General features: G+C 44.7%; 1 protein-coding gene across 3 annotated transcripts in view; it reads right to left on the reverse strand.

Annotated features, from left to right (window-relative positions):
* Positions 1 to 882: 882 nt before the first annotated feature.
* The window catches only part of SLC22A15 (solute carrier family 22 member 15), an 83,313-nt gene continuing 69,360 nt past the window's right edge, over positions 883 to 14,835 (reverse strand). The window contains exons 9-12 of one of the 3 annotated variants that reach the window (XR_009257799.1): positions 7,596 to 7,716; positions 5,574 to 5,650; positions 2,417 to 2,605; positions 883 to 2,022 (exon numbers count right to left, since the gene is read on the reverse strand). Coding sequence is in view for 2 of the 3 variants with exons in the window: in XM_058716103.1 (XP_058572086.1) it covers positions 1,933 to 2,022; positions 2,417 to 2,605; positions 5,578 to 5,650; positions 7,596 to 7,716 (473 nt within the window). In the remaining variant the exon portion in view is untranslated. Of the gene's footprint in view, positions 2,023 to 2,416; positions 2,606 to 5,573; positions 5,651 to 7,595; positions 7,717 to 14,835 lie in introns of those variants that run through there. The other 2 variants (XM_058716103.1, XM_058716104.1) reach the window with 2 other exon arrangements.

Consider the following 14,835-nt stretch of genomic DNA (forward strand, 5'->3'; position numbering starts at 1 on the left):
CAAGGGCATAAAGGACAGAAAAATACCTGAACACAAAGGTGGAGGGTAATATAGTGCAAACCATGAGGTTAATGTGGAAGAGGACAGGGAAGTGTCAGAGCCAACTGGGGGGGATGCCCCCAAGATTTCCAGAAGCAGTCACAATGACGTCTTCTCTTTACTTCCAATGCAATTCCCTTCTCTCCAAGAGCTAGTAGAAAGAGAAATTCTGAAGAAACAGAAATGCTCCTTGTTGGGAAAGTGACCAAAAGCAATGCTGCACAAGCCTGTTGACTCCAGGTTAGTACCATTCCTATTTGAGAGAGCACTCAAGTTTCTAGGGAAACAGATTTTCAGCATATGATTTCAGAAAACTAAGCGCGACCGATTTATTTGAAAGTTGGTGGTACTTCGCAGAAAACCATTTCCTATGAAATTACTTGCTTTCCACTCTGACTAAACAGGCAGAGACTGATCTGGGACTAGAAGTGTTCAAGCTCTGAAATGTTACCCAAGTGCCTCGTTGCACAATGCCCAAAATAGAACACAAAATTGTGAAAGGTCACGTTCTTTTCTTCCTTGCAAAAAATGGCACCTTTCGGGGCACCTGGGTGACTCAGTCAGTTAAGCGTCCAACTTTGGCTCAGGTCACAATCTCACGGGTTTGTGGGTCCGAGCCCTGCATCGGCCTCTGTGCTGACAGCTCAGAGCCTGAAACTTGCTCCGATTCTGTGTCTCCCTCTCTCTCTGTCCTTTCCCTGCTCATGCTCTGTGTCTCAAAAATAAATGAACATAAAAATTTTTTTTAAAAAAGCACCTTTTCCCCCCTAACATCCAAGTGCTCAACATGTCACTTTTAAAAAAATTTTTAATGTTTATTTCTTTTTGAGAGAGAGAGAGAGAGAGAGAGAGAGAGAGAGAGCATGAGCGGGGGAGGGTCAGAGAGTGAGGGAGACACAGAATCTGAAGCAGGATCCAAGCTCAGAGCTGTTAGCACAGAGCCCGACATGGGGCTCGAACCCACGGACCAAGAGATTATGACCTGACTCAAAGCCGGACGCTTAACTGCCTGAGTCACCCAGGCGCCCCTCAACGTGTCATTTTTTAACTGCCCTCCATTTTAAAAAGCTTCCTCACTTACTGACACAGTTCTGAAGTTATTGCTGGTACTAGAATCTGAGATGGAAATTTCCTGGAGGTGCACACAAGTCGTAACTGAAGAAATGACCCAAGTTGAGTGTCAAAGGGAGTGAACAAGCAGCTGTAGCCACGCTTTTGGCTCTGAGAGAATCCCTTCAATACAGTTGGCTTTTCCGAGTGGACTGTCTGTGGGACCAACGGCACAAGGAGTTCAAGCCAACCATTAGCCTGGGAACCAAGCTGAGGACCCAGGTCTCATCAGTTAGGGTAAAGCTGGAGGCCTCAGGCCACACACAGTCACCTCTCAGTGCTTTTCCTCTGGCACCAAAGTGAAATGCTAACGCCAATCTGCCTCAAGAGATTCCTGGTGAGTGAGGCACAAATGGTAAAGGGGAGGCGTCAGATACGGTATTAAGATGAGATGTGAAGGGTGGTTTCTCTTATCCCACTAGTGTGGTGAGAAGAAATTTTACATGTCTGCCTTTAGGTCAGGAAGAAAGATAAGCAACACGATCAGACTTCCAGAAACAAATTAGCTTTCCCCTCCGGCATGTGGATTTGAGCTACCTGGCCAGATGTCAAGGTTCTGTACTGAACGTGAATTCTGGACGACTGTTGCCCTGATATGGTGATGTTTCTCTCATGCGATGTCTTCTCCATCTTCCTTGGTGCCTGAAAACAATGAGCCCACAAGGAGTACCTTCCATGTATGTTCAAGCCTGTATTTCGACAACTCTCTGAAGTTTCCCAGAAAAGCCTGCCTTGACCAGAGGCAAGGAGATCATCTGCTTGTGATGGAGGCTTGGGGGCTCTTCACTTAATCATCTGTGTTTCTTCATCCGCATCAAAAAACTCCTCCTCTTCCTCACTCTCACTCCGTAAAGTGTTCTCCTTGTCTGAAGACTGAAATAGGAAAGGAGAGCAAGGACCAAATTATTATTTGCCATTCGACAGACAGATGCATTTTTATGACATCTATTTCCCCTAAGAATTGGCCCTAAAGTGTTCTAAGAAAGTGAATGAATCACGAGCCATCTTTATTTCTCTCAAAAATCAACTGCTGGGGCGCCTGGGTGGCCCAGTCGGTTAAGCGTCCGACTTCAGCTCAGGTCATGATCTCGCGGTCCGTGAGTTTGAGCCCTGCGTCGGGCTCTGGGCTGATGGCTCAGAGCCTGGAGCCTGTTTCCGATTCTGTGTCTCCCTCTCTCTCTGCTCCTCCCCTGTTCATGCTCTGTCTCTCTCTGTCTCAAAAATAAATAAACATCAAAAAAAAAAAAAAAAAAAACTACCGCCATACCTGTGGGGGATCCAAGGTCTGTAAAGATAACGCCTCCTCCCCCAGCCTCCGATATGAATACACCTGAAGGTCAGAAAATGTCTCTAGCAATGGGCTGTTAAGGGTTTCTGGCAATAATAAACTCAGGAGGCCCGAAGTCAGGCCGGTGGCTCCGAAGACAATGAAGGGTAAGGACCACTGCACATATTTCTGTGGGGGCAGAGAGTAGAACAAAAAACATACAAAAACTCAGTATTCGTTTCCCAGCACATGACATCAGTAGTCTTATGATCGAGGAGCTGCCACATTTACTACCCAACTCACGCCTCCCCACTAGAATGTACTGTCAGCCACTTGTTCCCCAACGAGAGACCCTGGAAAACCACCGAGTGGTTGCTCGGCCACACAGAAGGGAGAGCGAGAACATAAAAAGGCAGCAGAGGTATGGGGATCAGAAGGAGTGGGGTGGGTACTGCTTTTGCTTCAGGTGACTCGCTTATAACACGGGGATCTCCACGTACTTTTCACTTAGGAGACTCCCCGGATACTCGCGCCTGATGAACTTTGACGTTCTCAGCCTTGGAATCGGCCAAACAATCCCACGTATGCTCACTCATTCATTCAGCACCGTAACCAGGAAGACAGGGGTTAAGGGTGTAAACACCCCGAAAAGAAAAAAAGAAGCCTGAAGAACCTAGCACACCCATGTGGTTTGGAAACTACCTGAACCGAACACGGTAATTCAAGCATTGCTTCAGAGATCCAAAAGACATTCTCGGGAATATTTACATAGTTTCTTTAAACACAAACAGGTTCGGGGCACTCAGGTGGCTCAGTCGGTTAAGCTTCCGACTTCGGCTCAGGTCATGATCTCACGGTTTGTGAGTTCGAGCCCCGCGTCGGGCTCTGTGTTGGCAGCTCGGAGCCTGGAGCCTGCTTCGGATTCTGTGTCTCCCTCTCTCTCTACCCCTCCCTCACGTGTGCTCTGTCTCTGTCTCTCAAAAATGAATAAACGTTAAAAAAAAATTTTAGGCACACACAGGTTCAAAGATAACACAGAAAACTGCCTTTGGGATGCTGCTCTGGGCCTTTCTGAGCTGATTAACATTCTTAAATTCCTGCACAAGAATGGTATTATCATCTTCTCATTTGGGCTTCCAAACTCTGTGGATGAGACCACAACTAGTTAGGATCTCCTCTCGGATTTAATGAGTTCCTGATTTTTCCGAAGTAAAGAGACGATGGAGATGATCGAGAAGAGGGCAGGGGGGAGTGGAGGTGATGGGGAGCGGGGAGGGGAGAATCTCACCTCTGCCACCCACATGGAAACACACGTCCAACACTGTGGGTGTGTTGCTCAATCAAGGGAGACACAACACTTTGATCTCTTCTCAACTGAGCAGGGATCAGGAGAGACAGAGTGCTGGGTTTTCTAACGTTCTAGGAGGGCCATCCAAAGTCGGAGATCTTTAGAGACAAACACCTGGTGTCAGACACATTTTGCAGAACGGAGCAAATCCGTATGAGAGGATGGTCTTGTAACGTAAAATTAAGCATGAAACACGGAAAGATACTCATGAGAAGGAAGTGAACTCAGAAAAAGAAAGAAAGGAAAGGCTTTTCCAAGACATCCTCCTGTACTAGTGAGACAGGGAAACCGAAGGGACCCTGGGAGAGAGAAAGCTGTTTCATGGCTTTGCTGCTTTACCTGTTTCTAGTCTTCCTAGGACCTGTACCCTCACCCCACTTTACACATGCCTTGTAATGTAAACAGCATATGTCCTTGTAAGGGACAAGGAGTTAATGATTTCTCTAGAACAGATAACATCTAAGGAAGGGGCAAGTGAGAATGACCAGGGGAAGCTATCGCACGCATATTCCAGACCCCTGGGGTAGACAATTCATGGCCAAGATCCCCTGGCTCCAAGGTGTAACACCTGGCCCCTCATCCTTGATCCAACAGGTTCCTGGCTGCCTGAGAGGACACGTACCCCCAGAGCCCCGTCCTCAAGAAAAACCCTGACCCTGAACAACGATGAGACTCTCTCCTTTCCTTTCTGAGTCTCTCGGACACTCACTCTGTGTGTACCTGCTCTCTCTGTATCCTCAGTAAATGCTGCTTTCACCTCCCGCTGGCTCGTGTTGGACTTCTATCCTGAGTGAAGGCAAGGGCCCTCTGGGCTGGTGCTGCGGGAACCCCGCTGGGTCCGTGGACCTGGCCCGCCAGCATTGCTAAGGAGTGCTGAGAAAAGTTGCCCGAGTGACGAACAGCTATCCGCACACCCAGTCTAGTCAGCCTTTGCCGAGTCCTGGCTGGCAAGGCCACAGGTCAGACCAAGCACAGACATGCGTAGGGCTCCACGGATTCTGTCACAGAACCTGAACGTGTCAAGTTCAAGAAGGATCTTCAGAACTGCCGTTTAGTCTATCTTTTGACCATGAACTTTAGAAAATGCTAGAAACTCTTAATAGACACACTGCTAGGCATATTTCCTCTTCTAATTTTCTTTTTAAGAAATTTTTTCATGGTTATTTATTTTTGAGAGAGAGAGACAGAGTGCGAGTGGGGGAAGGGCAGGAAGAGAGGGAGACAGACTGTGAAGTGGGCTCCAGGCTCAGAGCTGTCAGCACAGAACCCGACCCAGGACTCGAACTCACGAACCGTGAGATCGTGACCTGAACCGAAGTCGGACGCTTAGCCGACTGAGCCCCCCAGGCACCCCTAGTTTTCTTATTCTAAGTGGTGTGCCATCGGGCAAGTTAATCTGCTTCTGCTGCATTTCTCATCTTTATTAGAGGGTAACGATAATGCCGCCTCACACGGTGGCTGTGAATAGTACATGAGACGATGTGTGCCGAAGTGCTCAGCACAGAGCCCAGTCCACAGCCGAAGCTTAAAAAATATTCGCTAAGTGACTAACCTACGAATGGAGACGGGAAGGGGCAAGCTGGCATTAGCTCCAGTAAATACAGAGAAGCAAACAGTCAGAGCCTCTGGTACGAGTCCATCTGCCCCGAGGGATCCGTCACCTAAAAGGCTCCTTAATCTAGAAGGTACAAGGTTCACACTTGGGTCAGGCTGATCGTAAGTGGCAACTGTTCCTTACCCCTTTCTACTCAAAAGCATAAGCATTTCCAAAGCAGAGGATCAAGAAAAACAAAACTAGGAGGTACAAACCAACCAGTGAGGGGACGAAGGGAGCAATAATCCCACCAACTCGGGAGAACATAGAACAAGTTCCAAGCCCAACGTTCCTGAAAGGAATACAAAAAGGGGGGGAAGTCAGTAAGTTCTGGGTGGGGTGGGGGGCAGAATTTAAAGATGCCGTGGCTTAGTGGACCTATAATCATGAATCCCACAGTGGAGGAAGCACAGGCTCCTGTAGAGCAGTGCTCCCTACCGGAACATTCTGAGATGCTGGAAATGTTCTATAATTGCGCTGTCCAGTATGGAAGCTGCTAGATGCCTGCGGCTATGAGCACTTGAAACGTGGCTGGTGAGAGTGAGGAACTGGATTTTTTTTTAATGTTTATTTTTGAGAGAGAGAGAGACAGAGTGCGAGCAGGGATGGGGCAGACAGAGAGGGAAACACAGAATCTGAAACAGACTCCAGGCTCTGAGCTGTCAGCACGGAGCTTGATGTGGGGCTCACACTCATGAGCCATGAGATCATGACCTGAGCTGAAGTCGGATGCTTAACTGACTGGGCCACCCAGGCACCCCGAGAAACTGGAGTTTTAATTTATTTCACTTTAACTGATTTAAATTTAAATAGCCACATGAGGCTAGTAACTACCATACTGGACAGTGCAGTTACTATAGAGAATAGTATAGAAATGACCATGTGAATATTTCTTGCCAAATGTTCTCATGGGTTTTGTGTCAAATGTTCTCATGGCTATGAATTAATATAGTCATGGAGACCTGGGGCTTTATGATCTGAGAAGTTTGCCCATTTAGTTAAAGTCAACTAACTGGCAATTAAAGGGTCAGGCATATAAATAGGAACGAGGAACATGACGTTTGTGAGGAGTACGGACATGCAAACGGGGGTAGGGCATGGGAATGAGGAGGGTTACAGGAAAGGTGGCCATCCACCACTGCTCCCCCCACCCACCCATATCCACTCTCCAGAGTGTCCCAGTTTGGACAAAATGATCATCCTAGTTTCATAGTCAGCAGGCAGAGAAAACAGGTCAGAGGAATAATTAGGAAATGACTAGTCGATCACATGCAGTCTGGGAAAAACTGGAGGAAAAGGGAGCTGATATTAATAGGCAAAAAGAACCAGGAAGTCTGATGGATGTGGGAAACACTTAGAACACTCCTCAGAAGGACTGGGGAAGGGCTGACCTAGGGAATACCCGCTGGGTTCACAGAGGCAATTCTGAGAAGACTAAGCTGGGTCCCTGCCCTTCAAATGTGGGTTTAATTTTTTGTTTTCAGACTTCTTTTAGAAGGGGAAACTTCAGATAGAATATGTTGTTTTTGATATAAGCATGTCCTACTTGTTAGAAACCACACTTAACAATCAATATGTAAACCTCCTGTACACTTATTACTATATGGAATTATCTTTTTTAAGTTTATTTATTTATTTTAAGAGAAAGAGAGAAGAACAGAGAGACAGAGAGAGAGAGGGTGCGAGCAAGGGAGGGGCAGAGAGAGAATCCCAAGCAGCTCTGCACTGTCAGCATGGAGCCCGACGTGGGACTCAAACCCATGAACTGTGAGAGCATGACCGAGTGGGAATCAAGAGCCGGACGCTCAACCAACTGAGCCACCCAGGTGCCCCTGGAATTATCTTTTTACAGATGTGTATATTTTGTGTTAAAATGTAGGTTCTGAGAGAACACGGGGACCCAGTCCTCTTGTCTGTCTGTGCCTGACAGAGGCTGGGTGACTGAATCAATCAAGTCCACTGAAATAAAAATGGCAACCGAGCCCCATTTGGGTGATGGGATGTGCTTTGCGTAGAGTACTTCTCTCACGATTTACACAAGGGAGTTCGGCCCAAAACACAGCTCCGTCTTCCCCAGCCAAGCGGGCAAAGTGTGGTCTACACAGACAGCTTCTGGGCTTGAGGCTGCTCGCTGACTTGTTGCTGGCCTCCACTCACTGTGCTCCCGGTGGAATGAGAACCACACCTCTGTTGCTGTGAGCATCTACAGCAAAACATGCGGGGTGTGTGAGGCATACCTGATGACTGTGGGGTACAGCTCAGACGTGTAGATGTAGACCACGTTAAAGGCAGCACTGATCGTCAGCTTCCCGAGCAGAGACAAGGAATGGCTGTTCACCACTGCAAACACACCCGTGTCTGAGGAGGACAAGGGTTAACACTTGTGAGGTCCTTCTGGGAGAAAAATTCCTTTAAATGACACAATTATGAACTAAGCCAGAGGCATTAATATGGGTCTCAAACAGTGAGGAGGTTGTAAAACTGAATACACACTCAGAAGGTTTAGTAAGCACACACACAACACACACACACACACACACGAATCTTCTCAGCGTCTTGGCTATCCCTGTGAAGTCGTCCATAATGGCGGTCATCATGGGCGATTGAACTTGCTCACTCCTCAATGGCAGAGCTCTTGGAATACTTCTTCACTAAAAGCAATTTTCGTGGGGATCGTTAAGTCTCATCCACCACGGGGGCTACTCGCCTCTCCTTCCCAGCCTTGTTCAACCAGTGACGGGAAATGGTGGGTAGCATGACAAGCCTTGGCACACGTGGAGTAAGTCTGACAGATATGGGACAGACAGAGGCAAGGTCCAGAAAATCTCCTCTCTGCAGTTTGTATTTCCTGGCGTTCCACTGGACGAGAAGGAATAATCCCAATAAATTACAACCAGAAGGTATCAAATATTAATGTTCTTTAAAGAACGAGCCTCTAAATATGGAACTACTTTTAATCTTTCTTCTTTCCCAACTTCTTACTTGAATCACTAACCACTAATGACATTTCAGTTTCTTACTGCAATGTTTTTATATAAAATACAAAAATACATTTTATGGCAGTTCCTTTCCCTATCAAAAATACTATCAGGGCAGCTGGGTGGCTTAGTCGGTTAAGCCTGCAACTGTTGGTTTCGGCTCAGGTCATGATCTTGTGGCTTTGTGGGTTCGAGCCCCGCACGGGGCTCTGTGCGGACAGTGCAGAGCCTGCTTTAGATTCTCTCTCCCCCTCTCTCGCTGCCGGTCCCCAACTCGTGCTGTCTCTGTCTCTCTCAAAATAAATAAACTTAAAAAAATTACTATCAGGGTGCCTGGGTGGCTCAGGCACTTAAGCATCCAACTTCGGCTCAGGTCATGATCTCACAGTTTGTGAGTTCAAGCCCCGTGTCAGGCTCTGTGCTGTCAGCCTGGAGCCTGCTTTAGATTCTATGTCTCCCTCTCTTTCTGCCCCTCCCCCACTGGTGCTCTGTCTCTCTCTCAAAAAAATACACACTAAAAAATTTTTTTTTAGATACTATCAATTATCTCATGCTCCTTTCCTTTATTAACATTATTCTCCCTGGGATCTTGCAATGTAATTATTCCCTTTCAAACATATTTAACCTCTCCATAACCCACTAGTCTCTGCTTTCAAAATAATAATTTCTCCTTCTAAGAAAAAAAAAAAAACTCATTGACTCTGCTGTCCTTTCCCCCTTCCCTAGCAAACATCTTCAATGAGCGAGCAACTCACTGTTGCCGAGTATGCATCTGCCCTGTAGCTCACTGCGTTCTGACTTCTAATAACATCCTCTGCTGAAAGTCCTGCTCTTGAAGGTCAACAGTGAAGTCCTAATCACCAAAGTAATTGCCTCTCATTGCCCCTGACATTTCTGCCAAATGGAACACACCTGTCCCCTTCCTTGGGACAGCCTGCAGGACTCATAGAAACCACTCCACCCTTAAATAACTCAAAAGCAATATCCTTTCCTCCCTTTGACCTCCACTGTCCCTATGTCCTGATCCATTAAATGGTTCTGCAGTTGCTTACTTTTCCATCTTGTCTGCCCCAAATATTTCGAGTTACTTCAGGCTAAGGCTGGTATCTGGTTGTATCTGTGCCCCTCACAGCATACCGTCTTCCACAGTACAATACTCAGCAGTGCCCACTGCTGAGGAACAACGAGGTAGGAGGACTACAGTAGGAATTAATTTAGTGAGAAGAATCGGGGTTCAGGTTCTTTCAACTTCTAAGGAGGGGGTTATTTAAACATCCCATCCTAAAGTATGCTTCGCTTTCCCTGGTTGACTATGAAATAAATCCTCATCTACTTTATTTATTTATTTAAAAAAAATTTTTTTTTAATGTTTTTTATTTATTTTTGGGACAGAGAGAGACAGAGCATGAACGGGGGAGGGGCAGAGAGAGAGGGAGACACAGAATCGGAAACAGGCTCCAGGCTCCGAGCCGTCAGCCCAGAGCCTGACGCGGGGCTCGAACTCACGGACCGCGAGACCGTGACCTGGCTGAAGTCGGACGCTTAACCGACTGCGCCACCCAGGCGCCCCAAATCCTCATCTACTTTAAAGACGGCGTCCTGAACACAGTGGCCCAGGCATTGCCAAACCCGACCATCTGGGGCTTTCTCCTCTTCTGCCAGGCTATTTGGAAGAACATGCTAGCTCTCTTAAGGACTGAATATATTATTTTAGGCCATGAGGTGCTTCTGGAAAAAGAACTATGCCGTTCAGCATTTTCCCCGAGAAATATGTCTGCACTTGAGATCAACAATCTCATCGATTAAACCAATAGTAAGGGCAATTCTTCAATTATTTTCCAGAAAACTTAGCATGTCAAGAAAAGGTATTCAGTGGCCTTGAAGCCAACAGAAATGTGCACATTTACTTTACTGCAAATGATCTCTGGGACTGTTTTCAATCCATACAGGTTGGCGTCTTTTGGAACTGTATAGTGACACTCTAACATCTTTAACAACAGGTTAGGGGATTACCATCCTGAAAATTGAATTTTTTTTTATTAAATTTTTTTTAACGTTTACTTATTTTTGAGACAGAGAGAGACAGAGCATGAACGGGGGAGGGGCAGAGAGAGGGAGACACAGAATCGGAAGCAGGCTCCAGGCTCCGAGCCATCAGCCCAGAGCCCGACGCGGGGCTTGAACTCACGGAACGCGAGATGGTGACCTGAGCTGAAGTCGGACGCTTAACCAACTGAGCCACCCAGGCGCCCCTGAAAATTGAATTCTAATGGCACACCATGGAAGACTTTTATCTATACACCCGCAGGATCCAAAGCTGGAAGAAGTCATTTGTGGAGCCTGGCTCCAGCCGCACACCCACAGAGTGCTCACAGAAGCCCAACACATCATCAGATGCTTGAAACTTCTCTTGTACATCCCTGCCAATGGAGTCTGCAGTCACCACTTGAATCTGGGGAGAATTCACGTTCACCCAAGGAAGCCCACGTCAATTTCAGACAGCTCTGTTTATTAGAAACTTCCTTACCTAATGAAGGGTTGGTATCTGAAATCTATAAAGAACTTATGAAACTCAACACCCAAAAACCAAATAATCCAGTGAAGAAATGGACAGAAGACCTGAACAGACACTTCTCCCAAGAAGACATCCAGATGGCTAACAGACATGAAGAGATGCTCAACGTCACTCACCATCAGGGAAATACAAATCAAAACCACAATGAGATACCACCTCACACCTGTCAGAATGGCTAACATGAACAACTCAGGCAACAACAGATGTTGGTGAGGATGCGGAGAAAGAGGATCTCTTTTGCGCTGCTGGTGGGAGTGCAAACTGGTGCAGCCACTCTGGAAAACAGTATGGAGGTTCCTCAAAAAATTAAAAATAGAACTACCCTATGATCCAACGATTGCACTACTAGGTATTTATCCAAAGAATACAAAAATGCTGATTCAAAGGGGCGCATGCACCCCAACGTTTATAGCAGTGCTATCAACAATAGTCAAATTATGGAAAGAGCCCAAATGTCCACTGACTGAAGAATGGATAGAGAAGATGTGGTTTATATATACAATGGAATACTACTTAGCAATGAAAAAGAATGGAATCTTGCCATTTACAACAATGTGGATAGAACTAGAGTGTATTACACGAAGGAAAATAAGTCAGATAAAGACAGATATCACATGATTTCACTCATATGTGGAATTTGAGAAACTCAACAGAAGAACATAGGGGAAGGGAAGGAAAAATAAGATAAAAACAGAGAAGGAGGCAAACCTTAAGAGACCCTTAAATACAAATTTACCCAAGGGATACAGGAGTGCTGATGCACAGGGGCAATTGTACCCCAATGTTTATACAGCACTTTCAACAATAGCCAAATTATGGAAAGAGCCTAAATGTCCATCAACTGATGAATGGATAAAGAAGATGTGGTTTATATATATAATGGAATACTACTTGGCAATGAGAAAGAATGAAATATGGCCTTTTGTAGCAACGTGGATGGAACTGGAGAGTGTTATGCTAAGTGAAATAATACAGAGAAAGACAGATACCATATGTTTTCACTCTTATGTGGATCCTGAGAAACTTAACAGAAGACCATGGGGGAGGGGAAGGGGGAATAAAAAGTTAGAAAGGGAGGGAGGCAAACCATAAGAGACTCTTAAAAACTAAAAATAAACTGAGGGCTGATGGGGGGTGGGAGGGAGGGGAGGGTGAGTGATGGGCATTGAGGAGGGCACCTGTTGGGATGAGCACTGGGTGTTGTATGGAAACCAATTTGACAATAAATTTCATATTAAAAAAGAGAGAGAGAGAGAGAGAGAGAGACCCTTAAATACAGAGAACAAACTGAGGGCTGCTGGAGGGGAGGTGGGTGGGGGATGGGTTAAATGGGTGATGGGCATTAAGGAGGGCACTTTTGGGGATGAGCACTGGGTGTCCTACGTAAGGGATGAATCACTGAGTTCTCTTCCTGATGCTTAAGACTATACTGTATGTTAACTAACTTGAATTTAAATTTAAAAAAAGAAAATTATTTCTTACCTTTTTTTTAAAGTATATTTATTTGTTTTAAGAGAGAGAGGGGGGGAGGAACAGAGAGAGAGAGGGAGAGAGAATCCCAAGCAGGCTCCAGGCTGTCAGCGCAGAGTCCGGCATGGGGCTCAAACTCACAAATTGTGAGATCATGACCTGAGTCGAAATCAAGAGTCAGATGCTTAACTGACTGAGCCACGCGGGCACCCCTCTTATCCTTTTTGAGGCTCCTTTTTGGGGAGCTTCTAGACTCTTGGTCATCCTGAATCAATATTTAGTAGTGCTTTTTAGCCACTGGGCTAAATCCTTTGATTCTTGACCTTGATCTGCAAATAAAATCAAATATTACTGTCTATTACCAGTGAATATCCAAAGTAACTGCTTTGAAAAAAGAGTGATTTAAAAAGGAAAATTAAACTCAATTATCTTTGGGGGGGAAAAAGGTAATTCTTAAAACACGTGTATCCCTCAAAGCACTGAATTCAAGACGTTGTAAGTTTTTTCCAATGATGCAGTTATACGACCATCATTTTTGAGACTAGCTGTCTGGAAGTTTTCTTAGAGTCCATATGAGGTCATCAGAACAAAAAGAATGTTTTACTCATATTTCACTGACCCCAAATAGTAAAAATTAAGCTTAATCATCCACTTCATTCACTGGCTGAATACGGCAAATTTGGGATGGTTCGCATATATGTTAAAATTCTTTAAGACAGTGGTATGCCCTCTACTATGATACATAATTGCAGGCAAAAACCCACAATTCATTTGCTTCCCCCTTTTTAAAGAAAAATACCCTATATGCATAAAGATCTGTCACTACAGTTTTTTCTAAATTTCTAAGTTAGAAATTTCTAAAATTTCACATGAATGAAATGAGTCAGTTTGAGGACTTCTGTGTCTGGCTTCTTTTAGTTACCATTAATGCTTTTGACATTTATCCATGTTGTTGTATGTATCAGTAGGTCACAGTTCAATCCTTTTAATGTTTTCAGTAATATTTCACTGTATGGATATACCACAATTTGTCTATCCCTTCTTCAGCTGGTGGGTATTGGGCTCCTTCCGGTTTGGGGGCTATTATTAATAAACCTACTACGAACATTTGCATCAAAGTCTTTGTGCAAATCTGTGTTTCTGCTTCCCTTCAGAAAAGGTGAGTCATATAGCAAGTGTATATTTCCCTTTTAAATAAGCTGCTAATGTTTTTCAAAGTGTCGCTACCATTTTACATTTCTATCAGCAGTATAAAAGAGTTCTGGTTCTCCCGTATCATGGTCAGTGTTTGATACGGTCAGCCTCTACGTTCTCTTACAGAAGTTGTATGGTTTTAGCCTTTGCATTTAAGTCTCTTGTCCATTTTGAGTTAATTACTGCATATGATGTGACATGCAAGTTGAAGTCAAATTTTTTGCACATGGATATCCAATTATTCCAGCACCAAGTGAAAAGATTATCTTTTCCTCACTGAACTAACTTGTCATCGTCGCCAAAAATCAATTAACCAGGTGCATTTTTCTCTTTGTAACGTTATCATTGGATAAAACATTTTTAAAGGGTGATCAAAACCTGAGGCCCCTCAAAAAACAAAATAAAAGTCACCTGACCATATGCATGGGTTTATTTCATACTAAATTCTGTTCTATTATCTATATATCCATTCCTATCTGCCAATATCATACTGTCCTGATTCATGTAACTTTGTAGGAAGTTTTAAAATCAGGTAGGGTAAGTCTTCCAACTTTATTTTCCTTGATAAAACTCAGTATGGATATTCGAGATCCTTTACATCTCTATAAAAATTTTGGTATTAATTTGTCGACATCTGTCCACAAAAAGAAGTCTGCTGGAAACTTTATTGGGATTGACCGTGCTGAAGACAGTGTGATTTGGGAAAAACTGACACCTTAAACAACATCTTCGGACCTTTAGTAGTATGGTAATCTCTTCATTTATTTTTATTATTATTATTACCACCAATTCATTTATGTAGTCTCTGCTTTGATTTCTCTCATCAACGTTTTATATTTTATAGTTTTCTACAGGTCTGAAACATATTTTGTAAAACTTATCCCTAAATACATCATATTTTTAATTTATTATAAATGGTATTGTTTTCTTTCAATTTTATTTTTTCTAAGTTTGTTTATTGAATTAAGTAATCTCTATACCCAAAGTGGGACTCAAACTCACGACCCTGAGATCAAGAGTCGCATGCTCTACAAACTGAGGCAGCCAGGCACCCCTCTGTCATTTTAAATTGTTTGTTGCTGGGGCACCTGGGTGGCTCTGTCGGTTAAGCAGCCGACTTTGGCTCAGGTCATGATCTCACGGCTCGTGGGTTCGAGCCCCGCGTCGGGCTCTGTGCTGACAGCTCAGAGCCTGGAGCCTGTTTCAGATTGTGTCTCCCTCTCTCTCTGCCCCTCCCCTGTTCATGCTCTGTCTCTGCCT

This window comes from Neofelis nebulosa, chromosome 2 (assembly GCF_028018385.1).
Source record: "Neofelis nebulosa isolate mNeoNeb1 chromosome 2, mNeoNeb1.pri, whole genome shotgun sequence".
Lineage (NCBI taxonomy): Eukaryota > Metazoa > Chordata > Mammalia > Carnivora > Felidae > Neofelis > Neofelis nebulosa.